At 39.0% G+C, this 27604-nt stretch overlaps 1 protein-coding gene across 42 annotated transcripts in view; it reads right to left on the bottom strand.

Moving 5' to 3' along the window:
- RIMS1 (regulating synaptic membrane exocytosis 1) overlaps positions 1 to 27604 on the bottom strand; it is a 350364-nt gene that overhangs the window by 189207 nt on the left and 133553 nt on the right. For 41 of the 42 annotated variants that reach the window (XM_054820922.1, XM_054820925.1, XM_054820924.1 and 38 more), the window contains 2 exons: positions 6505 to 6848; positions 3378 to 4240 (listed from right to left, as the gene is read on the bottom strand). In XM_054820922.1, coding sequence (XP_054676897.1) covers positions 3378 to 4240; positions 6505 to 6848 — 1207 coding nt within the window. Of the gene's footprint in view, positions 1 to 3377; positions 4241 to 6504; positions 6849 to 17674; positions 17695 to 27604 lie in introns of those variants that run through there. The other variant, XM_054820949.1, reaches the window with a different exon arrangement.

The following is a 27604-nucleotide window of genomic DNA, read 5'->3' as shown; positions in this document are numbered from 1 at the left end:
AAGATCAGGCAAAAAAAAACCCCATTAACAGCTACATCTCACAGCTATTATATTAATAAATATATTTCTGTAATGAATGTATTGCATGCTCACACACAAACATATGTATATACACACATATATGCATGTGTATATATATATATATTCTGACAAATAACAGGGTGCTAGCTTACTGACAAGTAGAGATAAGATCTCAAAGAATGCTCAACAATGTTAACCAAGTATTGAGTTGGCAGTGGTCCGACAGGTCCCTAACATACAATTTTTATTTCAAACACAGTGAGGTAGCACTGTGATATGATACAGACTAAAGCCTCCACTGTCTAAAAGGGAAGCCTAAATATCTGCCTTGGAGGTAACCAAGAACTCGATTCAGTGATTGAGAACATAAGCATTTAGTGACATTTGAAATCCTCTGGGATTCATAACACCGAAGAAAAAAGTCCAACCCTTAATGGTTTAACAATACAACGGGAAATTGGTCAAAAGCTGAGATCAGTGTCATGAGCCTGAAAGCAACCATCAAAAGGTTTTATTTACAAAGGACCATTATAGAGCAAACTATATCAACATAGTGATATCAGTATCAATGACTTTCAGCCTGGATTGACTTCCACATCACTGTCCTTCCAGTTTATAATGACACTCTTCACTGAATATGGAAAAAACCTTTCTACTTGTGTTGGGTTTGCGTGGCAGGGTTTTGGTAGCGGGGGGGCTACAGGGGTGGCTTCTGTGAGAAGCTGCTAGAAGCTCCCCCTGTGTCTGACAGAGCCAATGCCAACCGGCTCTAAGACGGGCCCGCCGCTGGCCAAGGCCAAGCCAATCAGCGCCTCTGTGATAACATATTTAAGAAGAAGAAAAACACTTAGAGAGAGGGCTTTTGCAGCCGGAGAGAGGAGTGAGAAGATGTAAGAAACTCTGCAGACACCAAGGTCAGTGCAGATGGAGGGGGAGGAGGAGCTCCAGGCGCCGGAGCAGAGATCCCCCTGCAGCCTGTGGTGAAGACCATGGTGAAGCAGGCTGTCCCCCTGCAGCCCATGGAGGAAGGATGAGGGGGTGTAGAGATTCCACCTGCAGCCCGTGGAGGACCCCACGCCAGAGCAGGTGGAGGCACCTGAAGGAGGCTGCGGCCCGTGGGAAGCCCACGCTGGAGCAAGTTCCTGGCCGGACTGGTGGACCCGTGAAGAGGGGAGCCCACGCCAGGGCAGGTTTGCTGGCAGGACTTGTGACCCCGTGGGGGACCCCACGCTGGAGCAGTTTGCTCTGAAGGTCTGCACCCCGTGAGAGGGACTCCATGCTGGAGCAGGGGAACGATGAGAGGAGTCCTCCCCCTGAGGATGAAGAAGCAGCAGAAACACCGTGAGATGAACTGACCGTAACCCCCACTCCCTGTCCCCCTGTGCCGCTGAGGGGGGGAAGGTTGAAGCCGGGAGTGAAGTTGAGCCCGGGAAGATGGGAGGGGTGGGGGGAAGTGTTTTAAGAGTTGATTTTATTTTCTCATTCCTCTACTCTGTTTTGCCTAGTAATAAATTAGATGAATTCCCTCTCTAAGTTCGGTCTGTTTTGCTCGTGACAACAATTAGTGAGTGATCTCTCCCTGTCCTTATCTCGACCCACAAGCATTTCGTTATGCCTTTTCTCCCCTGTTTGGTGAATGAGGGGAGTGAGAGAGCGGCTCTGGTGGGCACCTGGCCCCCAGCCAGGGTCAACCCACCACACTACTTCATAAGCAACCTCAAATTGATGCAAATAAATGAAAGCAAAAAACAAAGATGGAAAGGAAATGCTGTATTACAGACTGCTACTACCAACAGAGGAAGTCAAGGAAAATTACACAAATCCAAATGTCAGCATAAAACATTGCCACAAAATAAGGGAAAGAGATGTGGTCTCTTAGAAAGACAGAATAGCTGAGACTGGAAGGGACCTGTGTAGGTCCCTAGTTCAAACCCCCTTGCTCAAAACCCTAGTTCAAAACCCCTTGCTCAAAAGCAGGGTCAGCTAGAGCAGATTGCTCAGGGCCTTCTCCATTTGGGTTTTTAGCATCTCCAAGGATGGAGACTGTACAACATCTCTGTGCCGTATGTTCTAGTGTTTGACAAGCCCCCCCAGTCAAAAAAGTGAGGGTTTTTTATGTCTAAGTGGAATTTGGATTAAGATTTCAGAGGCATGATCATCATTCGTCCTTAAAAATGAGCAGAAAAGCAAGCTTCCCTATTTTGAATAGAAAAGTTCGTGCTCAGGAAGCCAAAACAAGCAGCTATTCAAATGGGATAGGAGAGAAATATTGTCTTTTTTTATATTTATACCTGGAGCTTTAGGGGATGTCAGGAGACCACAACATCAGATACAGACAGACAGGTTAGCATATATGAATCAAAACATGTCAGGAAACAGTGCCAGGAACTAAAAGGCAATGCAGACAAGCCGTTGACATTTTGAGCATGAACACCAGCAGAAAACTTTCAAGTTACAAATGCAGATAATTAAACTAAAGAGCTAAAAGCTACTTCCAAAGATACAAAAAGCCTTCAGCTCACTGTAGTGTCACCTAAAGACAAATTAGGGTTATAAGACAGTTGGTAGGTTCTACCACAGTCTTTTCTGATGATGCTTATTTTATCTGTTCACCATTCACGAATTTGATTAACTTCCTCAGCCAGAAGAAAGACTTTGTTTAAAAGCACACAGTGTACTACACTTATTCCTCACTGCTGACTGTTACCATCAACAGATGAAGGCAAACTGAAATAACAGATTTTAAACATACTTGTAAGCTTGGGAGCAAATTCATCTAGAAAACATGTTAGGCAATTCTCATTTCTTTCCTATGTAACACTCCTCTTGCCCCATGTCCTGTCCTTGTTAACAATGAACTTTGGCAGATCCTTGATATTTTATTAAATGTAGTAAAATTTTGCATATCTTAAGGCTGAGGTGTCAGTAAGATTGTGATGCTTTACTGTGGTCTTCTCAAATTGTTACAAAACTCACCTTCCATTTCAATCAATTCACAGAAAATTATTCTGCATACAGACAAAAGGATGAAGCAATGACCAAAGGAGTACAGATACTATTGAGAGAATAAACTAGAACCCTTAAATTCTGTCAGTTCTATGTGAAAGAGGGAAGAGAATGAGAAAGAAACTCATCAGCTGATGCTACCTGTAACCACCTCATCTAAGAATGCAAAAGGAAACATTACAAACCAAATGTAAACAGGTATAAGACACTTCTCAACTGGAAAAAAAAAAGAAAGGTAAGGGGAAAAACAAAGGTGTATGTTTAAACAAGAGGCAAAAGAGAGAGAAAAATACAGATTTTTTTTTTCCCCAAACCATGGCCATGTGCATAATATACATAAAGGTCCTTACCTTTTTCACTGACACTTTCACTTTCTATCTCCACATCTTCACAGCTAGTATATTCTGGTGTTGATGCCCCTTCTTCCTCTGAGCTACTAACTGACATCTGCCTTTTCTTTCCGCCTCTTTTTGCTCTATGAGGCTTTGGAGGGGATGGCCGCACTGATTCCGACTGGTCAGAGCTAAGGGAATCATTCCTTAGCATGGTCTCCATTTTCTCCCGCTTTGCTTTTCGCATGAGAATAGCAGAGCTAGGATCAAGGCGGCTCTGTTTTTTAAAGGAATCGTGGTTCTTGTACTCTACGTGTTCTATAGGAACTGGACTATGCCTGGGAGTTGGTGGGCTATGATTAGTTAATTGTTTAGAAACAGAAATTCTTACATCACCTGTTCTGTCTATAGAGTACGACCTCTGAGTTTCCACAAGAGATTTTCTGTCCTGAGTTCCCTGTAATTGTGAGCGTTTTCCTAATTTATTCTCAGGTACCTCCGCTTCCTCCATTTCTGTATGTGGCAAAGCTACATCACTGTGCCTTCTCTCATGCCGAGCTTTAGAAACTTTTGCATGCATGCGCATCTGCTGTTCTTCAGGATGCGGTTTTACAGGATATCTTGCCAGATTGGGGTCACTCCTGTAACGGGTATGATATTCATCTTCCTTCCTTTGTTTTTCATCATCAGGCACTTTGCCTTCCTCAAGTTTCTCTGGCAAGTCTGGGTAGTCCTGTGACTTGCCTTTCTCCAGCCTTCTACCTTCGTGCCGTTCTTTACGCTCTGCTGGTCCTTCTTTTTGAAGTGAGGATTTTGGCACGCGCTTACGCTCACCCTTTAAACCTTTGCCATTCTGGTCTGAAACCAATATTGTCTTCTTCCTACAATGAAAAGGAGTAAAATAATTTGAGGAATTGAAATAAAATAAGTAAAAATACTTGTTTACACTGTTATGGTAAATAGATTATAAACCAGGATAAGCTATGGCAAAACATGTAAAAAGGTACTGGAGCCATTAACATGACTTAAATCTATTAATCCTTCCAGCAGTACTTTTATTTTCCAATACCAAACAACTTCCAGAGTTCATAAAAACATAAATTACAGATGAGTAAATTAATGAGTAAAATCACAAAGAATATTAACGTGGATAAATGCAGACAAAAATATTTTACCCACGTAAGTAGGAAGACTCAAAATCATCTTGGTAGTAACTGCAGCCCTATGACAGAGTATTGGCATATGTTCTCCATTTTTCTGGCAGCAGTCATGAGGGTTACAGACTAACCACATACACACAATTCACTTCAAACACCCTGACAGTATAAATATAACCACCACCAAATGGAGTATTTCCCACAATGACATTACAGAAAGAATTAATATGGCTATAAAAAAAAGGCAAAAGAGTATTTCCAGAAACAATAATATTTGACCTAGTTTGCTTTATCTTATTAAAAGTCTAAAAAGAAGTGCCCATTTCATAAGCATATAAAGAAAAGCAAATTGACTCCTTCAGATAAATTAATGGCATTCCTTTCTCTGTTAATAAAAGAAAATGAAAAATGTAATTTATTTCTGTATACAGCCAAAGTACAAAACAATGAATAATGAAGCTGCCTGAAAATTCTGGTCTCTCCTCTTTCGTCTTCTGTTTTGGGAGAATAAGCAAGCCAAAGAATCATAAAATCCCCTTACACTGGGTATTTTTATTTCTCTCATCATTCCAATTGTCCTTTTGTTTACCAGTTCACATATGAATCCATCAATTTTGAAGAAGGCTGAAGACAGTTATACACTGTATTTTAGATGAACCTGCAGCAGGACAAAGTCACCAGGACTTTGTTTTGTGGCACTGAATCTTCCCTTCCACAACTGATACATCTTCAGATTACATATCACAGATTTTTACAGATGCATCCGACAGGACAGGCAAGTTCCAAGTTAGGCTCCTCTCTCCTCTTTCTCCATCTCCTGTTCCTCCTGAGTTTTTGGCAATAAATGGGACCTGAGATACCATAGATGCGCTCCATTCAGAACATTACTACTGTATAATTGATATAACCATCTCACTTTTGGACAGCAACGCAGAAATAGAAAGCATTTTGCTGCCCTAAAATTGTCCTTCAGCTGAGTGATAACTGCTCTGGGGGTCTTCCAAGTGCTGGGGGGAAAAATGTCAACAGAATCAGGGGAGAGCACCATGTGTTCATTTACAACTTACATATACGTAACACTAACCTGAGTTTTGGTACAATTAAACCCAGACAGACCTCACTCACACATTAAGTTACCAGCCACTGTTCCTCATCCATTTTCATCAACCATTCTGGCCAAGGGAGAATCTTCTATGGCAGACTTGTTTTGTTGCCACAGGCTCCCTCCTCGACTACTCTGCCATCTGCCAGGCAGCAGCCAAAAGAACATCAACTGCTTCATCACATTATCCTCTCTTGATTTGCTACTCCTCAACCCGTTCATTACACTGACTGCAGCTCAAGAATTTACTCATTTACTCACTTAAAATATAATAGCTTGCTTCCAGTTGGCTTTATTCTTGCATACAACTTGCTCTGAATTCAAGATGGTACTACTACTGTTCTTCATGAATGTTTATTTGCAGGTGTAAATGAGGTCTTTTAATAGTTCCTGGTTTATTATTAAAAATAATACAATCATTGATAAAAAGATAACACATAAGGATATCTGACAAAACTCCACAGAGTGTTTTTTTGTTTGTTTGGGGTTTTTTTGGGGGGTGTTGTTTGGGTGTTGTTTTTTTAATTCTAGTACATTAATTCATTAAGTTAAAGGCTTGCTCTTTGTTTAATAACTTTAAAATACCTACAAAATTTAAAATTGAAAAGTAACCTACAATTCTATATTAAAAGTGTACACCAAAATGCATTAAAGTACATGGGAATATCCCTAAAAATAACTATTACTTTTTCCCTCATTTCTGTTGCAAAGTCCAAATTGGACAATGTATTGGCCAATGAACACGTACCCTTCCCCTGTCGGTAAATCAATTTACTCTTTGTTTTTACACAGTTCTAAACACACACAAGGCCAGCTGACAGCCTTGTGTAATATTACAGATCTAGCATTTGTAATTGCGAGGCTCTATCAAGACAGAAAGCATTACCTCTCTCTTGGAGGTTCACTTCTAGACCTTGATGAAACTTGCTTTTGGTCCGGGCCCATAGCCGGCTGTGATACTTCTGCTCCTTTCCTACGGTCAGACTGCACACTGGAAGAAGAGATTTCCTGTGATGAGGCAGTTGCTGTACTTAAGGGAGTCTGTGATCTTGATCGCTCTTGAAGTCTTGCTTTCTTTTCTCTCGGTGCATCCGAGCTTCCACCAGTTGCTGTATCACTCAGTGCTCCGTCTTGGCTGGGTGAGGGCTGTGGTCCACTTCCAAAAAACCAGGCTCCGGATTTCGTTAGGATTTCTTGTTGCTTTCGACATAAATTGCATACCCACATAACCTAGTTGAAGACAACAAGAAAAGTCAGTGCAGCTACCCCTCAGACCCTGAAATACATGCTCACTATCACAGAGCAGGTACGATCTCTTGCTGTCTGCTAAACCGGTGAGGTTGGTGCTCATGACAGGAGCCAGAACATGCTTCTCCAAGCACTGACTGCACTGGCTAAAGCCAAGCATCCTACAGGCACATGCTACGCGAGCTTCTCCAAAATGTGCTGTCAATGCACGTCAGTCCTACCTGTAGCAATCCCCCCTCAGCCCAGCCCTAGCTTGCTTCTGAATAAACACCGACAACACGACCAACACTTGTTGCTGGTGTTGATGCAGTTGTGGGGGTGGGTTGTTGGGTTGGTTTCATTGGTGTGGATGGCTGTCAGGACAAGCCTACCAGACTGTAAATGGCACTTGTACCTCGAGTGGAAGAGTCCTGCCCAGCTAACTCCCAACCTCCGCCATCACAGACAATTGGCACAGTATTTCCCTTTAATTCTTCTCACATAACATAACTCAACATTATCCTGCAAATAAATTCAGCATTTACTGTGCATGGTTTTAGCTACATCCACAATAACTACTTACCAATGATGTAAGGTAAGACCTAAAGAAACCTACTAATAGAGAACTAAACGCACCGATGAAAAGAATGCAAAAGTACCACATTTTGTACTACTTGAAAATGATCATTTACCATCTCTTTGAGTTATAGCTGTAAATAATAAACAAATAAATTAAATATGTGTCCCTGGCAATCAAAACCAAGCTGTGTACATAAATGGTGCTTCTTAGGACGTTTTTGTTTTTTTTTTAAATTCCACATACACAGATAAACAGGAGCACACACAGTAAAGCAAGACCCTATGTTTCAGGTCTATATACAATACAAGACAGTCTTATGTAGAGGAGTAAATCGCTTGAGAAAAATCAAAGGTTAATCGGAACTCTAATGTGTGTGAATATTGAAGAAAAAAAATTGAGACAAAGACAAAAGGAGTTTTGAGGCAGAAGAAGAAAAAAGGCAAAAGGCAGGAAGAATACACAAGAGGTAGGAATTTTGTCAGAAATAAAAAAAGAGATGAGAGGAAACAAAGCTGACAGCTAATAAGGAAAACAGTAAAGAAAATCTTTCTGTTTCAGAAATAAGTAAAAGAAAGGGTAAAATTTTAAAGAGGGTAAGAAGGATGATAAAAGTTGGAATGAAAAATATGCTTAAATTGTTTTGTGTAAAAACAGGAATGATGCAACAGTCACAAAATTATACAACACTTAAAAGGAACAGAAAAAACAATCACTTCAGGGAAGAAATTGCAACAGGATCTCTGGTACTGATCTCTCTTATTCTCTGGCCTGGGGAGGAAGTGCATGGCTTACATGGCATGATGAAAATGTCAGGCATTTTACATATTTATCATAATTAAGATTTATTTTAAACACTGTAAAATAGACTATATGTTTAGGTCTGAAGATTACATGAGAACTTCCAATACCATTTCTCCCCTGTTTGACTAAACCACACTGAGACTCTTTTCCCTGTATCTGGATTGTGCCTTTATCAAAAGATCACTCTTATATTTCTTCTATTTCAGAAGGATAATGAAATACCTACTAAAATTTTATTTAGTTAAAAAAAACCCCCTTAATCAAAAGCTACAGTTATTCCAACAGCAGCACAAACATGTATTATGATAAAAACAGATAACCTTCAGTAGGATGATAGGAATAGCAACTTCGACAAAATAAATGCTAGTCCTTTAACAAAAAAACCCCTTGATTCCAAAATGTCTTATTTCCTTCATCTAGTACACCTCACAAAACAGAGATTCATCTTATCAGATTACCTCTTGTAGAATAAATTTTTAGTCTATCTAGTATTATTATTACTACAAGTATTTAAAAAAACCAGCAAGACTAACAGGGAAAAAAAACAAACAGATTTTTAAATGTCTTTAATGACTCTGACACAATTGTTAGCTCATTAGACAGCAAGAGTGTGCATGCACATGTGTCTGTGTATAAAATCTATGTCAGTACTACAAACTAAAGTCAGTGAAAAATATGTCATTGCCTGTATTTTATCAGTTTACAGGGAAGGTTGAAAAAAGTGTTAATAAAAAAATAAATCAACTAGAGTTTGTTTAAAGGAAGGAATACTAAAGTAAAATCTAAATATTCTAATTAAATTACATATGTGTGCATGTATGCAAGCACATTTAAATGTGTAAAGATAGTAACAGACTTCATTTACTATTTAATGTATTTGATCATTTAAAATATGTGTAAAGTAGGTAATAAACATCAATAAATTACCATTAATTTACATAACCACCTTTGATGTTATAATTAATTTTATGCAAAATGAGATCCAAACAAATAGGAATAGCTAATGCACAAATAAACACAATACAGAAAGAAGAAATACTAGACATGTAAATACAAACCCATTTTCTTACAGCTGTCTTTAAACACTGCAGTTTGGACACAATACATACCAATCACCACAGATTACACATGTAGGAAAGCTGCATTATACTCACATAGAAGCTACACTACCATCCCTGTTTAGGAATCTCTTCAGGACTTAGTAAATGCTACGTTTGCCTTGAGATACATTCAGTCCAAAAGGAAAAATAATAAAAGCTTTTCTTTAAGAAGAAAAAAAAAAAAAAAACAAAACTTGAGGTGACAGAACAGTTTCAGTGACAAAACTGTATATTGAAAAAAATTTTTAGAGAAGTATGTGGAGCAAGCGATTTAGCAGCATGCAGGAATTATATCCTGATTGAATATACTGGGATGTGGTCCAAACTAATCCAAACTAAAGCAGGTCTGTGTAATAACTTATCTTAACAATCCACAGATGTTAGGCAACCAAACAAATGCTCTGATGAAGGATTACAGTTCTCTAATGTGGCTTCTGGACCTCCACGTGATGCATCAGTAAAATGAAGAGTGTTAGACAATTTTACTCTGGCCTGCCACTTCAAAAATAGTTTGTTTACTCTTTTCTGGATGGTGAGCTCTGATGCAGTGCTACAGTAAGTCATTCAAGACATTCAGAGTCTGGTGTTTGTTGTTGGGTTTGGTTCTGGTTTATTGCATCGTTGCGCAGGTCAATGCATGTCCACACATGAAGCTGTTAAAGAGAACCAGTAAAGGGGTGCTCCTCATTCAAAGGGTTCATACACATGGCTCTGGAAAAATGTGCATTTTCACAGCATAGCAAAGGGTTCTGGGCTTTACTGCTACATAACAAAACCAAAGTGGCACATACAGGACTCAGCAGAGGTGGGTCAACAGTTCCCACACAGATTCACGTGGAAACTTTACAGGCTGCGTGAAAACATGCTAGAAGGATCCCATGCTTGCCTTCACGTGGAATACGGGGTATTTCATTCACAGAAAAAATATTCCTCAAACTTACTCTTACGGGTACTGCTGAATGTGATCCACAATGAGTAGGAACAGTATTCCTGTACTAACACAACATGAAATTCCAACTTGAAAGAGCCCATAGTAAACAATATATACAACTATACACACAAAGAAAAAGAGCATTTTCAGTTAAAAAACTTCTGCATGATTACATATTTCAAAACTGCATTTTAGAATGCAGAAGAAGACTTTTTTCGAATTCAAATTTGGAGACTTCCAGACATGCACTGGGAGCCTAAAGTCACATTAGGGGGGACACAAACTTTATACCACATTTGTGTGACACATGCCAGGCAAAACTCAGGCTAAGATCAGAGCAAGTTCCCCAGATCCTTCACCCAAGCCCGGATTCTGAGGAGACTCCATAAGGAGCACGCTCCTTCATGCTTCATGAGTTTAGAAATGGCAAGCCCACAGTTACACTGACTCGCATGCATCCTACTTCATCTCCGTACAACAAAATAGGTAGCAAGTGTGCTAAAATAACAGACCACAAGCTATTCCTTAATGAACCTTCATGCTACCTTAATTATTTCCCTTCTGAAGGGTGTATACACAACTTTTCAGTTTATTCCTTTTGTTAATGTTTCTTCAGCCACCTTCTTCTGTGCACTTCTAGAAGACACTGGTTATTTCAGACAGACCTAATTAGGCAGACCCTCTCCTCTGCCTGAGGCACCATTAACTTCAGCAGAGCTCTACCACCATCCTACAAGTCATCTCTTGAAAGTCAGAGGGAAGAAATGGTATCAGTTTGCTCTTATGAAACCATTCACAGAATTAAGTTAGACTGTGTATCACTTAATGTTTCTGGGATAACATAAAACATGCAGCAAACCATGAAATTAGTATACAGTATTACATTAATCTCTTTTGCTATATCAAAATGAATTCTGTATTAAAATCCTAGTTTAAGTGTCATGACGGCTTCACTCCATTAAAATATAAATAAATTAAGATGAAAATCTATTTGAATCTTTACATTAGTCCAAAATCTAAATAAGTAAACAACTCTACCTTTCTAATGAAAATGTGCTTGTGAATCCAAGCTTTCATTACACATATTTTTCAAAACTGTACAGACAGCTGAGTTCATCCAATGGCTCCTGCTCATCAAAAGGGAAGGTCTTCTCCCCACCTCCCTCCTCTCTTGCTTTTTTTCTCCTTGTCCAGGTTTGTCCTCTCCCTTCATTCCCAGCTTCACCATACTGCATGCTCCCTTGTACCCTCACCCTTGACTGTCAGGTCCTCCCAGGAGCCACTTGCATTTAAGAACATAGTAGAAATTTATCCATATTGTTAAATTGGTGTCATTTTTTGTCACATCTGTATTTCTCATGGAGGGGTATGATGAGTAGTGAAATCATGTGGCCAGGAACAGAGGGATGAAGAGGATGTTTTCTCTATGGCAGTGGGTCGCCATCTTCTGTTAAACTACATCTTGAAATGACACCCATACTAGTACATTCAACTTGCACAGAAACAATTTTGAGCACTCGTGCCAAACGACATGAAGTAACTTGCATCTCTAGTAGGATCTCTAGGATGGCTGCATACAAACTGCCTCCTGGAGATAAGCCTTGGAGCAACCCAAACTCCCAAACCACCAGGAAAAATTGACGAGAAAGTGCTGGTGGGCAGAAGACCAAGACTGTGCCAAGCAGCCTTCTGTTGGTTTACTACTTAAGATACTCTAATGCCTAGGAACAGTCCCAGACCAGGTTTAATTTGTTAGTAAAGAAGTAGCCGAGGAGTCCAGGTTCTGCTTTTTTTTGCTGAAGCCTCTCCTCTAGATTAAAGGGTTTAAAAGGAGAGTACAATTAATTCTCTACCATTCTCCCCTCCAGGCAGGGAGAGGATCGCTTTGCCCACACTGATGTTCATCAGACATACAGGGTTCAGCCATTTTGGGACTGTGATATAAAGTAATTTTAGCACTCTCTGTTCTTCCATTCCTGTGCAGAGCAGATTTTCTTCATAACTTAGGTTTTCAGCTTGATATTTTTATCCCAGTTTGGCAAGAAAAAGAGGTTTATGCTGACAGATGATTGGTTTCTTCCCCTTTTCTCCCCACACACTCCAATAATGTTTTAACTCACTGGACAAATGTAATAAAATTTTGCACAGGCATGGAAGTTTTCAAGGGTTTATATTCTTAAGAGTTTCATGAAATAGGCAGTTCCAGAAAAGCCCTATAAATATTTCCTCAGTGCAAGCTGTTACTGGCATCACAACCTACACATCAATTCAACCGCAAGACATGTTCATAGGGAATGAGGCCCTGCTGCTCACAGAACTACATGTCACCTTAAAGTCTGCAGTGCCATTTACATGTTTGACTAAGAGCATCCAGGAGGGATGTTCAAAAGTCCACCTTATCAGAACTTTCCATTTGCACTAGAGAGCACACTTCATATTCTTCCTGCTTGCCTTGAGATGTTAACTTTCCAAATCAGATCCTAAGTGTAGGAATAAGGATCAGAGTAAGATGCTTAAGTTTTTTCTGTCCTCACAGAAATGCCAATGGGCGTGGCAAGTATTTAAGTTTCCATCCAAAGAGAATCCATTCACTCTCAAGTAGACACCACAAAATAAAATTAAATCCTGTGCCCAATGATAGGTGAGTGCCATTAGAGATAAGTCAGCATATCCCCCCTGGCTGCCACATGCCACTTAAGAGGGTACAAGATTGTTACAGGAGATACGTCGCATCTGCTAGCCATATGTATGTGTCTTACATACTGTAGGGCATAAAAAAAAGGCATCAGATGCCTACTTTTAGGCAACTGAACACACAGTTCACAGTTTGATCCTAATCTTATTCCTGGCCTAAGTTTTTAAAGCCACAATTACAAACTGCCAATAGAAAAATGCAGAAAAGGTGCAGTGGAGCAATGTTTCAAGAGTTAACATCAAAAGGGGTTTTAATGCCAGTTTTGTTGACACTGCTGCTAGCAACAGCTTTACTAGTCATTTTAAGATAAAAATAAAACAAAAACCACTGACTTTCTTCACATGTCCTTCTGCCAAAATCTCTCAGCTACAGCTGCCAATCATTCTGAAAGGTCCTGACAACTTCCACAAAAATGAGAGACTCTCTAGAATAATCCTGCAGCAAGCTGAGTGTTCAAAGTGATACATTCAGGCAACTATAAGGTTATTATATGAAATAATATCTCTAAACCAGCACACAGCCAGGTTCCAGTCACTATCACAAGGTACTTCTCTGAGAATGCCTTTGGAGTCCAAGGAAGAAACCAAAATTGCTAGTGGAGAAGTCTTTGGTTTTGTCTAAAAATTCACACCGGTGCATTTAAATACAGTAATTTGAAATATTCTCCCTCTGTAAGTTGTTTTTTTTTTCTAAATTTACTACACAAGTAAATTAATTAATACACATCACTAAAAACACACTAAAAAAAAATTGTATTGCTTGTCTCAGTTACAGTTGTGACCTCCTAAAGCAGGACTATAGCTTGGACAAATCGGTGAAACCTTGCACCTGAACTTGCTTGTAGCTCTGGTTTTAGGTCTACTTCTAAGTAAAATGATCAAAATTTACAAACTTACAATTTGGAGGGAGACAGAAGAGAGAATTGTATCAAGAGAAAGGAGGGTTTAAAAAATCAAAGAGACTCGGGAAGTATTAATTAACAGTTGGACTTGATGATATTAAAGGTCTTTTCCAACCTAAATGATTCTATGATTCTATAAATTGTTTGGGCTGATTTGTCTGGGCTTGAGAATTTCATTTTTGGAAAAATAAAGCAAACCCTCATAAAAAGCTTATGGATCATCAGACAGTACAGGCTTTATTTATTCACAGGTCATCATGATGAGGCTTAGACCATTTTTTTTTTTAAACTCAGCAATCCCATATATCCCAATGGTTTGATTCTTCAACAGGCCCTGTATTTAAGCTTACCCTATTTAAAGCCATTTTTATATTGCTACACATGCTCTCTCCTTACTCATCTTGTCCACACTACCCAGTTTCACCCTCAGTATTTTTACTTCCTCAGCAGTGGGAGAATTCTAAGCCTCAGGAACAATCACAGCTTCAGAAAGCTTTGCTTTGTTCTCACTCTTTCCTCATAGATCAGTTTCTTTTTCAACTTTATTTCTCTTGCCTGAATTTCCTTCAATTTCTTAATATATTTCTGGTAATGTAGTAGCCATTAATTGCTAGTCACATTTTGTGTAACATCTCCATTTTTCATAGACCATTAAGCTACACTAGAAATCGTTATCTCACAGATCATTTTTGTATATTCTTCTAAGCTTCTTAAAAACAACAAAAAGTTTTGTCTAACAATTTGAACATTTGGCTGTCTTGATGAGCAACAGAAGCATCAAATGTACTTCTTTTAATCACTTCATGGTTTCCATAGTTACAGATATACATGGAACATAGAAATAATTTTTAAAAAATGACAGAAGTCTAACAAAATAAGGTAAATGGCATGAAACAGCTTACAGTCAGGACTGATACAGAATTTTAGTTATCATTCAAAAACCAGAGAGAACTCACCAGAAGCTTTTCACTCCATTTATCCACTTATATATTTACAAGCTGTAGTAAAAACATACAAACACTCAGAACAAGACTGTCTTTTATAGTGCATGACTGAGTACCTCATCTCTGTGGGAGCTTACACTACAAAACCATTATTTACATTTCTATACTATTGTTTTATATAAATATTCTTCTACATAAACTGTGTCAAAACAAATGCAGTAAAGAGGCAACAGATTTTTTTTGTTATAGAATGGAAAATAATTTATGACAAAAGAAATTGGAAATGTGTAGCTGTAGAGAAATCGTAAAGAAGATTAGTCAAAATGAAACAGTTAAACTGCAGAGTTGAATTCTTGAAGTAAAAAAAAAACCTCATGGCAGGAAAACTGAGTGAGTCAACTGATGGAGGTCATTAGGGGACTTGATGGGCATGAACTAATTCTAATTTTGTATTCTCAAACACAAAAAACATTAAAAATAATGTTATGGACTCTCCATCCTTGGTGACATTCAAAACCCAACAGGACACAGCCCTGGCAACCTAATATACTTGGTCCTGCTCTGAGTAGGGATTCAGACTAGAGGATCTCCAGAAGCCCCTTCAAACCTCAACCATTCTGTGATTCTATACGGAATAAAGCACTGAGAAATTTAAATATCTTGGCCCAGTCTTCAGCTATGTTAAGCATTACGACGCTTGCAATATGTTACTGCTAGAAGGTCTGCCTCTACATAGGTTTCTGCTCTAAAGCAAACAGTACATAAAAACGGAAAAGTTCTGAGTTGGAGAGGCACTGTCCTCACACAAGGGACTATGCAAAGACCACAGCACATTGACCTACTTTCTTTCAGGAGCATACAACAGTCTATACACATAGCTACTTCCCTCTGCTACCTGAGAGCTTAAGATTACCAATCTTAAACTGCATGCTTGGAAGCTTCCAATATGAGTTAGTTAGAACCAAATTGTCTTATATTTATCATATATATATATATATGCGTATCGAGACATTTCAGAGATTGTCTCTCTATCTTGTGTTTAAGTAAGGTCTTAGCAGCTGATGGTGTTCCCTCCAGATTCGAAAGCGATTGTCTGCCTAAAACATGCATTTGGGGTTCCCAACCTGTGAAATACATGTCACTGTTGAGTTACTCAGGAGAATATACTGGCCTTGACAGCCACTAGGAGCATGGGATGACCAGGAGATCTGTTCTGGGTGCTTCTGTACAGGGACGATTCAGGGGAAAGAACAATGGACGCAGGAGATAAGCAAAGCTTACAGAAACTGCTTGGATCTATTGGAAGAGACAGTGGAGCTGAGACTAACAGAGAGCTATGCAGAAATCCAGGGGCTGTGAGGAAGAAGAGGATCATTACTGGCTGTGTAAACAGGGATAGAAGGCAACAGACAATGGCTGGCACTTCAGCAGTATTCCCAGTGGGAATGAGCTGAATATGCAGCAGAGTGACAATTATGTTATGACAAAGATTTTTATGGATGACACAACTACCTGCTCAGGGAACATAAGGGAGCATTGTGCAGCACATTAGGATCTGTCAGTTCAAACAAATGCCCGAAACCACTCTGGTTGAGAGGAGAGAAAGCATATTTTTGACATATTGCAGGATAATCTCACTGCAGTGATCTTTGCTGTGCAGCTTGACAGAGGCCTTCTTGACCACTTTGATCATCTTTCCACTCGCAGGGAATCTCACTGGATGACTATCAGCTCTGCTCACCCAGAATTTCCCTCTGTTCCCCACGAACTCCTATGCTGGGAAGTTCTGGCTGCTGAGTTTTGCTTGGACCTCCCATGCCCTCAAGTCCACACAAAGCCTCGACAGAATAAGGCTGTCAGAGCCTTACAACCAGACTGTGAAATTAAGCATCTAATTTGCAAGTGAGTCAGTGAGAGAGAGTGTGGCACAAAAGGTATGCTTCCTCCCGCACCTGGACAGCCCTGTACACAGCCCAGGCTCACCACCACCTCCAGGGATGGCCAGTGCCCTTGCCACCGTCCTTCTGAGGCTGAGAGCAAAGATGGGAAATGGCCTCTGACTGATCTGTTACAGATACTTTTATTATAGCACATACAGATACAATACTAAACACAATCCGGATAAACCTGGAAATGTAAGCTTAAATAAATGAAATCATGACAAACCTCTATCAGTTCGATCCTTAATGTTCTAACTTTTCCTAAGCAAGCAAGAGCAAACATTCTCAGTGAAAGAGCAAAATTCATATTATATGATTGCACATTATTTTCATATTATTAATATTTAGTTTTCAGAATTTTAAAAAAAAAACCAACATGGTGGAGATATAGCTAGACAGAACTTTTCACACTTGGGAGATGTTAGGTATAATATGGTACCTACTTATAAATTAGTATTTTGCAACAGTTAGTATTGCTCAGTAAGGGTTTTGACAAAGCACCATGTAGGATTATGCCCTATACATGTTATACATATTCATGATTCACAATCTATTCCAGATGCGCCCTTAAGTTTGTAGCTTTCTTCACATAATTAAAAATACTTAAGCTTGATTTTTTGTTATGCATATAAATGCATGGAATGCTTATAATTACAGAAGGCATATTCTTCCCACTTTGATATCATCACTGCAACTTCCTAAATGATTATAACAGCTATTTTTAAAAGAAACATATACTTTCATTGTGCAACATTCTGCCTTACACAGATCAGCAACCTGACCTCCTCTTCTGAAAAAGCTACCAGACTATCCTGAGAAACCACAACATACCATACGAGTTGGCTCAACATCTTATGTGCAGTTACTCCCTTACTGAAAGGGTGACAAAGATTTTTGGCTTTTTGGTTTTTTTACATTTCATCTTTGTTGATCCTACCTTCTGAGATGTCCATGGTCCTTTCTCTTAATTCTCCCACCTCTTGCTCCAGGTGCAGAGTCTGAGGCTAAGTTGGTTAAGTCTGTGCTATCTGTGCTATCAAGCTCGAGCACAAAGGAATCTCAGTAAATCTGGGATGGAAGATTTGAGGAAGGGGAAGAGAGAATATCAGTGTTCTACAACAAATTTGAGTGGATATCTAAGATTTAAAAGAAAAACCAAAACTGGGGAAAACAATGTATTTTTGGTGAGGAAAAGTGTAGATTTTTAGGAGAGTAAAGACTACAGGGTAACTGAGAAAGGGATAAACAGCTGTGATTTTGAATATGGAAGATTTAAAAGATAAGGAAAAGGAAAATAGGGCAGGAAAATGCAGTAGGAGTTTTGTGCCAGCGTAAGAATATTACAAATTTTTTAACTGATCTAAACAGTGCACTGTTGACAGCCGATTCACAGACCATCCCCAGTATCAATTTCAGAAATTTACTGTCCTGAATTTACAATACTACTGGCAGACCACACAGGGAAAGAGGAGAGTTTCAATAAGGAAAGAAGATGTAAAGCAGTGCGGAACATTACAGTTGGGAAATTCAAACAGTAATGATATTTCATTATCCAATGAAGCTACTGTTACAAAAACAGGTTCAAAAATTGAGATCAGAACTTTGCTAGATGATGACACAATCATTCTGATCTTCTGCACTTACCTGTATATTCACAGATATCTAATGAGGCTTTGTATTTCCTAAACAAATAAAAGGCATATAGCACATAGACGACTCAAGGGTATGAGGGGAAGAGGCAACAGTTAAGGATATCCTGCCTCTTTATTATCAGAAATAGAGGGTTGCATACTCCATGGTGGTACAAATATAGGGACCATGAGCCCTCAGCCCACATTTATACATTGGTGAAGACTTTTGTGCTCACATATACAGTCTGTTCAACAGAAGCAAGCAATCTTTTTAGTCAGGTAACTGATTTGTATGTCGCAGGTTTCTGTGTGTATCAGGAGCTAGAAGAAATTTAATGGCCAGCTAGATCCCTCTTAAACGCTAGCTCCCCGGGCACTTGCACTTTATACAGAGGAAAGAGAATCATGTTGGCAACTAAGGAGAGAACTTCTTTATTCCCTGCTTGATGGAAGGTAGCCTTCCCATAGCAACAGCTTCCAGAGCCTATGGGGTCCATCTACTGTTGCCTAAACTTGGATCACCTTTCCTGCATACAGATGTTAGTTGTATTTAATGTTTCAGCCGTATTTGAAGCAGATGAACACTAAACACAACCACAAAGTTTGCAGGAAGCAGGAGTATTTCAGATCACGTGGTACCTCTGGAAAAAAAGATAACTTTCAGATATATCAGCTTTTTCAGGGTCAAAAAGCTTGACCATCTTTTGAACTGAAAAGATTATTTTGACCAGCCTGATAATATTTCTGTGCACATTACCATTCCTCTCAGTTTTTATTTGATCCCTGCATGTTCTCAAGAATACATCCTTGAACTTTTTTTTTTTAAATTCAGATTATGTAATATAGCTACCAGAATCATCCCAGCCAAACAAATAAACTTTGGTTATTTAAATCCAAACCAGACATAATAGACAAATCAGACAATTCCACCCTCATCCATACTCATGGAGTTTCATGAAAGGTTTTCTAGAAGATTTTATTCCAGTAATACCTGTTGCTTCTAGAATGTGAGTTTAAACATTCATTTGTATTTCTCCCTAGTTTATAATTAATTTTAACTCTGTACTGAAATACTTTAATCGGGTCAGTAGACTACATATTAATAAGGTTAGCACCGTTCTACTCTGGTTGTCTCTGTAAGTTTTAGATGATTATACTAAAACCAGCAGTTTATCCCAGCTTAAATACAACTGGTTTACTGGAGGTCGACTCTTCTGGCCCTGTTGTCTTTAATAACTTTCTCTTAATCACTTCAGCTCTCTATCATCTCTAGACAAAAGAATACAGGGTAAGAGGGATGATTTGTGGGATGACGTGGCCAAGAAGAAAGTATGTCCAAGAGGACATGGACAAACAGGTAGAAAGGTTCAAAGTAGGGTGAAAAGAAAAGTTAAAGAGGCAACAACAATTGGGCTGTCTTGTTGTTACATATCAAAGGTTATTGCATTTGGAACAGAGATGATGCACAGACAAATAAAACTTACTTCAGAGGAAACTCTACTTCTTTTCCTTGGGTTTTTGGTTTGGTGGGTTTTTTTTCTTTGGATTTGGGATTTTTTCTTCAGATTTGGGGTTTTTTCTTCAGAAAAGAAAGAAGGCATTTGGGGATTCAGGGTTATCTTTCTCTTTTAAGAAAAATGCTTTCTGGCAAGCTTTACATCTCTTCAGGCTAAATCAGCATAAGACATTAACAAGCCTACATACACTCATATGCACTATGACAAACCACCTAACAAATAAGATTACTGGGATTCTTAGTACACAGCAGAAAACAGTGGCAGATTGAACGAGAGACACTAAAGCTCTAAATGGAAATAAAGTACGTCCAGCAGCTTTTGTAATAATCACGTGACATTGCAATCTTTTATTTGCAAATCCTTCACTTTTTTTTGTATTGCCTATTTTAAAGAAACAAGAACTATTCTGAACTTTAACATTCAATCACTAGAAGAAACTTTTTTATTTTTCCCTAAGCACTGGCGATAAGAGTATTGTTAGCCTTATAAACATTTGCTTCTTGCAGAATATGACAGAGCTGAAAGGTTTAAGATCCATACCGAATGTCACAGTCTGCATAAGTCAGACTATAGTGCCAAGTTTTTTGTATGATCTAAATGGCTGTCTTTCAAATTAAATCAAAGCAGAAGTGACTCTTCAGTTTCTAAATCTACATACGTTTACTTATGCTCCATAATAAATATTACTACATATAGGGGTTCAAGAATTTTGTTTGAAAGAGTGGCTGAGACTATGCCATGACACTTGGTGTGCAAGCACAAGAAACTTTTCTTTTTGAAACATGTACGGTATTTGCTATACTTAGTCACCCAAAGAATTTACAGGGCAGAAGCCTAAAAGTTGCTGTATACTACATTAATCTCAAACACTGCTCTCTTTCCTTGCTGTTTGAAGCACAGGAATCTTTGCACTTGTTTAATACAATACTGTGACATTTAAATTGGAAAAGGAAATTACTGGGCAGCTAAAGTTAGCCATCCAGAAAGCTATTGGACATAAAGAAGGAAAAAAGATTAAGAGAGTACATACCTTTCAGCTATTCAGTAAGATAAATTGCTAAGAAATAGTTATTACGGTTAAAATATATGCTTGGTAGGTTATATACTTAAAAGGACAGAAAAATAAAACCAAGAATAGATGCAAGGAGGAAAAGGTAGTTTCTCAGCCCATAAACATTGTAGTATTTACATTTATAACATAGATATGGCGAAAAAATAGAGTTCTTAGTTGCCTATGAACAGCTTTAAAATAAAACACTGAAATGTAGATTGCTATCAAATAAATTGAAGGCCTTAACCAAGTGAAAGGGTAGACAGCACAGTATGTGAGATCAGTTTTGAGAAAACACCCAACTTACAAGCAATATAAGGAGTTGTACATCAGGAAGCTCTTCTTGCTATAATTTAGCACTTCCGAAAGAGTGGCTTTTAAAAGCAAATATTAAAACAGTTAAACCCCAAATCTGATCCTTCTGGGGCCAGAATAGAAAGACAGTCATTTCATATTGATGGTAGTTTAGAATTAGCTCTGTGATCATCATTTAACTCATCTTCATCCACTTGGTGTATACAAAGTTGCTTTTGTATGATTCTAATTTATTACACAATGTATAATGTATCAGTGAGATGCTAAGTGCAACATTATTATGTATTAAATTGTTATTATTTAATTATAAATTAGCTTCTAATAGAAATAAAGCCTGTAAGCAGCACTGCCTCAAAACTTGCCATGGTATAGTTTCAAAATTTGCAGGTAATCAGAAAAATAATCAAAAATTGAGAACAAAATGAAAAATGAAAGCAACTTAATAACTATGTTGAAAACCTGTGTGCCACTGACTGTAAAAAGGATCTTCTACCTTTTACGAAGGAGAGAAAATAAAAAAGGAAACCCTTCCAAAGTAAAGTTTCAAAAATCTACATGCTTTGCACTGAAAACAAGCTATTGTTTCACAAATCTAATCAAAGGATTAAATCCAGTCAGTTCACTGAAGAGAGCAGTAACTACAGATATCTATAGCCAAAGAAAAGAAAGTAATTAAGCAGAACATAGTGAGCTGATCCCATGACAGTCGGAGTGACAAAAAATGGCTTAGAAAGAAAGAGAAAATACTATGAGGACTAAACTGGACAGACCATACAGGCCAGTCTCCCTCCCAGGTGCTGGCAGCGGGGCTGCAGGGCAGCCCCTGTGAGGAGAGGCCGGGGCTGCCCCGTGCCGGACACAGCCGGTTCCAGCCAGCTCCAGCCCACCCACCGCAGGGCACAGCCAAGCCCCGTGGCCAAGATGGGGGTACCTCAGGAAAATTGTGTGTGTAAGAAAGGACAAAAACATGACACAGGCAGTGAGGAGTGAGGAAAAAAGTGTGAGAAATAGCACTGCAAGCACCAAGGTGAGAGAAGGAGGAGGGAATGAGATGCCCCCGAGCAGAGATTCCCCTGCAGCCTGTGGAGAAGACTATGCTGGAGCAGGTTTTCCTGACATGAACTGCAGCCCCTGGAGAATCCACACAGGAGCAGAACTTTTTCCTGAAGGAGGAAGCCAAGCTGGAGCAGGGGAGCAGCGTGAGGAGGAAGGAGCAGCAGAGAGGAGCTGTTAGAGGCTGACCTCCAACTCCATTCCCCATCCCCCCTGTGCCCTCAGCAGGATGAAGCAGATGAGTCAGGAATGGAGGAGTGAAGTTGAGCCTGGGAAGAAGGGAGGAGTGGGGAGGTGGTTTAGGTTTTGATTTTGTTTCTTACCATCCAACTCTATTTTAGTTGGCAATAAATTAAATTAATCTTCCCCAAGTTGAGTCTGTTTTGCCCGTGATGGTAACTGGTGAACCAACTCCCCGTTTTTATGTCAACGCATGACCTTTTCCATCTTATTTTCTCCCCCTGCCATGTTGAGGCATCTAGCAGCCAGCCAAGGTCAACCCACCACAGGCATTTCTCTAACAAGACCTTCAAAATTAAGAAATACAGCTGACTGGCTTAAGTCTTGTCTTTGTGAAACAAACTGTGTAACAGTTTTACAAATGACTGGACACCCATCTATGGTCTTTGGAGTCTTAACAGTCCCTCCCCATAGTCTTCAATGGGAGAAAAAAAATATCTGCATGCATTTCAGGTGCAGCTTGGAGGGATCTAACAGCCTCCTTAATCAAACTTAGCTCAGTCACGATCTTCCATATCAAGGGATTTAAACAAGTCAATTTTCATGTAATTACAGTCACTAAATATTCATTTCTATTTATCATTGGGTCTCACTAACAGAGCCCCAGATCTGTCAAGCTTTCAGCTCTCTTCCCAATGGATAACTTGGGAATTTAGTCAGGGAGTCTGGAGAAAACTGTACCTAACAGTTTGCAACAGATGTTGAGACTCCATAAAACTTTTCCTACAGTAACTTTTGATAGTGTGTATCTCTGGCATTACAGAAAGAGTTCAGTTTCTGAGAAACACATCATATATTAGCTAAACCTGGCTGAATCTTCTGTAGCTTGAAGCATTAAACTTGCTCCTTAGTTTTGACTTGGGAGAAACAGACTGCATGGCTTACAGCACCTCTCTTTTGTATCACAAATGTCAGTCAGCTTTTTACAAAAACAAGCAGTTTCTTCTAAATCAACCAGACCACCTTGGGTTTTCTCCAATTACCTCAAGAAGGCTAAAACATTTTAACCTAGATTAATCTAGTTAAGTAAACTCTTCCCTTAGCTGACTACTGATCCTTATGAAGCTGAATACTCATAGTCAGTTGAACTATTCCATTCTCATTACCAGAAGATTGTGTATAGCAAATTTTCAGCAAGAGTTTTTGAGTGTCTAATTGCATGGCCATAGAGTTAAAAACAGATTTTGGTTTTCAGAAGGTCTATGAATTATACTCAAGAAATGGAAAGATAATTTTCTAACACTAATAATTTATATCCTAAATAAAATATTGAAAATTGAACCATGGGTTAGTACAATTTTCAGTAACACACATTTCTTGTCAGTGTTTGTCTTTAACGTGCGAAAAGAACCAAATTGAACTCTATAGTGAAATATATTCACAACTTTCCACACATCACAGACTGCATAAGACCATAGATACCCTTTTTGAAGAGGGTCAGTGTATGTAGGAGACAAAAGGCTAAAAAAAATATCTGCTGCTGTATGAATTGTCAGGTTGCCTGTAGGGGGGAGTAGGCGTAGGTTTGTGCAGAAGATTCAGACCAAGTGTGTAGAATTTCATTTGAGATAAGATTAAATATAGGTTTCTAAATGTGTCTACAGCCCATCACTGCTGTCTGTAACTAATGAAAATCTATAACAGGATTCAACCGCCTCAACACTGGCATTCAGTTCTACTTGCAATGCCCTAACATTTCCAAAATACAAGTGAAGAGCTGTTAGGTATGACATGGGAATTACCTGTGAGCCACCCTCATCTGGGGTAGCTGCTGGAAGCTACAGTAAAACTCTGCAGTACCTTATATGACACTAGCTGACTAGGAGCTCTACTTCCCTAAACAGGCACTACAGTTGAGAAAGATTCAGAGTAGATTTAGTTTAGTTCAGAGCAAGCTGAACCATTCTGAGGCACACTGATCTGCTCCAGTTAACTATCACGAAAGCATAAACACAGCTCACGTATAATGTAGGGGTTTTCATCTGGAACTCATTCCTACTCAGTCTGATAGGTAAATGTCTCTTTTGGACATCTCACCAGCTTCCTCTTTAATAGTCTATAGAAGTGACCAAGAGGGCAGCTCCTCTAACATGAACAACATTAAACACTCACTTGCTGGTTGATGAGGAAAACATAAACTTAGGTGTATACAGCAAAAGGGTATAACCTGCACATAGGATATTCACAGCTACACAAGAGTAAGGTTACCCCTATGCGTTCAGCATAGGGGTAAAAACCAGAATAATACAGGAAAAGCAAGTGGATGCAATCTTCCTCCATTTAATTCCCTACTCCACCTTATTGCTTTTCCTGCTGCATTGCATTTACATGGGCAAGAAGTTGTCTCTGTGGTCTCTTTAACCCGCCCACACAGGTAGTCAGATCAGTCCCTGAAATAGGCTAGGAAAGCAGGTTTCTCTACAGCTGAAAGGACCAATCCAAATAATCCTAAAGGGTGAAGCTGTCAGGTTGACAAAGGTCTTGAGAGCAGTTTGCTGGATGGACCTTCAACTGCCCTGTCCTCATTTGTAGAAGCTATTTGGCCAGAGAAAAAACGTTACAGTGAGAAAAATTAACGTTGTCAATGCATGCATAGGTCAGTAATAGAATATATGAGTTTTGCTCACTTACCACATGTTGCAGAGATGCAAGTTACACTACCATTAATAACATCCCACTAACATACAAAAATTTCCTCCAGTCATGACACCACACCCATTATGTGCATGCCCATCTATTCATAGAGTGTCCCAGGAAAATCTGCTCATCTCTACGATTAATCTGTATTTCTCAGTAATACTCAACTTTTTACAATGTCATATCCTCAATCATTTTCACAAAACTCACCAATACCAAGGTTTTGCTATGGGAGTCTGCTTTTTATGGGCAAGTTAATTACAAACCTAATAGATCATTAAGAAGATAACATTTAATTCCAAATTTTCTGTAAACCTGTTGCATGTAAGTTGAGAGGTGTTTTAGCTGGAATACTGAAAATGCACACTAAGTGTTTAAACTTCAGCCTAAATAACTTGAAGGTCTTTGGAAATCTCAATCTAGATTTAAAAAATTATTAGGTTTTATCTGCTCCTTAAGGAAATACAGATTACATTTTGTGCAGGTTTTCACTTAATCTCTTACCAGTCATTAAACAACCATATTTTATACCATTTTATAATCACAGTTTTGGGGAGGGGGTTAATTTATCTCCATAGGAAAGCTGAGTTGCAAATGGGTCCCTATCTTAACAGAATCCAAAAAAACCCCACAAAATACTACAGACACTTTGTCTATAGATTTGCTTGCTTGACATACACTGTTCTATCCTCAAACTCACGTATTATATTTAATAAAATCATGTACCTCAGGTCCATCTATGACAACCTATCCTCAACCTTCACTAATTGAGGCACTGGAGATATATAAATGTTTTACTGTTAAGTAAAATCACAAAATGCTCCAGAATGCAAAAGATATAAAAACATAGGGAAGTATCTTTTATCTAGGACATGGCATTGCTAAAAATACATTGAATTTTAATCCTGGATGAGGATTAAGGTTATTTATAATAAAAAGAGAAAAAGAGAGTGAGAGAGAGCACAGATTACATCTAGTCTTCATAATTACTTTGTTCTCTAGATATTTTTTCTGCAACTTTTCAGTTTCTCATAATGCTTAATAGGTCATAAATCTTATTCAATCTCTTTTTGCAGCAAGAACTCCTTTTAGTTAAAATCTCTCTGGTTTGGGGGTGACAAAATAGCCCCAGAATTCAGTTTTCTAAATTTAGTTCTATTTAGCATCTCTGCATTATTTTGTAACTACTAAAAATGAAGAATTGTGCCTCAGCAGTATACTTAACTATGGACATTTTAAATTAATATCAAAAGTCATATTTAGTCCACAACCTTGCATATCACATTAAAAATCCCAACACATGAAAGGATCTTACATGAATGAGGGCCATAATGATTCAAGAACAGAGGTAGCCAGAGGCTGAACTAGGGGATTCCATTCAGTTACCAAAACCTAAAGTCTTTTACAGAAGGATGGTGCGTGACCAGAAGAAATCTTCCACTTTAGTGAATACTTTTAAAGGATAACTGTTCACAGATACCACAGCTGGGCACAATTTGAACTAAGGGACAGTCTAGATTGTCGCATAGCAATAAAAAACAAGTATATCTAAAAAACAGACCACTGCTGGAAAAACTGAAGGTGCATTGCTCAGATAAAAATCACTTCTATCCTGCACTGCCACAGGCCCAATAGCTCTGACTGACCTCTTTGTTTGGACATCAGCAGTCAGCTCTGCGCGTTTATACCATATCCCCTCAGGCTTCCCACTGATGATATATGGAATATACCATATCCCCTCAAGCCTCCTGAGCCTGAGGAAAGGCCAGGCATTTCCCTGGAGGTCTCCTGCACATTTGCTATTCACTTCTCCCTAATTAATTAGAGGGAGCTGTTGAGGGAGGGGGAAAAAAAAAAGAAAAAAAAAAGGACTAAAAGTGTCTCCAAGTCTTAAGGGCTAAGCTTTCATTAGAATATAAACCAGAAGAGATATCAAGGTTCGTGTCTTCTGGGTGAATTAGATGAAAGTTCAGATGGTTTGTAATGTTTGCCTACCCAGTATGTCTTTGTAAAGTAATCCTTTCCCTTCAGCCATGGCTTCCATGAAAACACTTCTGCAGAGTCCCCCAAGCTATGGCTTGGCTGTACGTCCTCACTTCCTAATTACTCTGAGGCTTCCCTGAGGAGTCCTGCCAGTTCCACCGCCTGCTCCTGGACAGCCCCTACCTGGGTGGACTCAGTCTCCCCTTCAATTTACACTGCGAGGTTAGGGTTTTTTCACCCCAACTGAAGCTGTGGATGACAGAACACAAAACCAACCTCCCTTGGTTTGCCAATAGATGGCACGTTGCTTAGGTGGCCCTCCATTCAGAAATACATGTGTGAGTTTGGGATACATTTATGTGAAGCACTCAAGAAATAGCTCAAAATGACAAATATCTAGGATTCTGGCTGCCAGATGTCTCCTTGATTGATAGGCTACC

Source organism: Grus americana, chromosome 3 (genome assembly GCF_028858705.1).
Source record: "Grus americana isolate bGruAme1 chromosome 3, bGruAme1.mat, whole genome shotgun sequence".
Lineage (NCBI taxonomy): Eukaryota > Metazoa > Chordata > Aves > Gruiformes > Gruidae > Grus > Grus americana.
The sequence above is the reverse complement of the archived record's forward strand: the minus strand, read 5'-3'. Positions and strand labels throughout refer to the sequence as shown.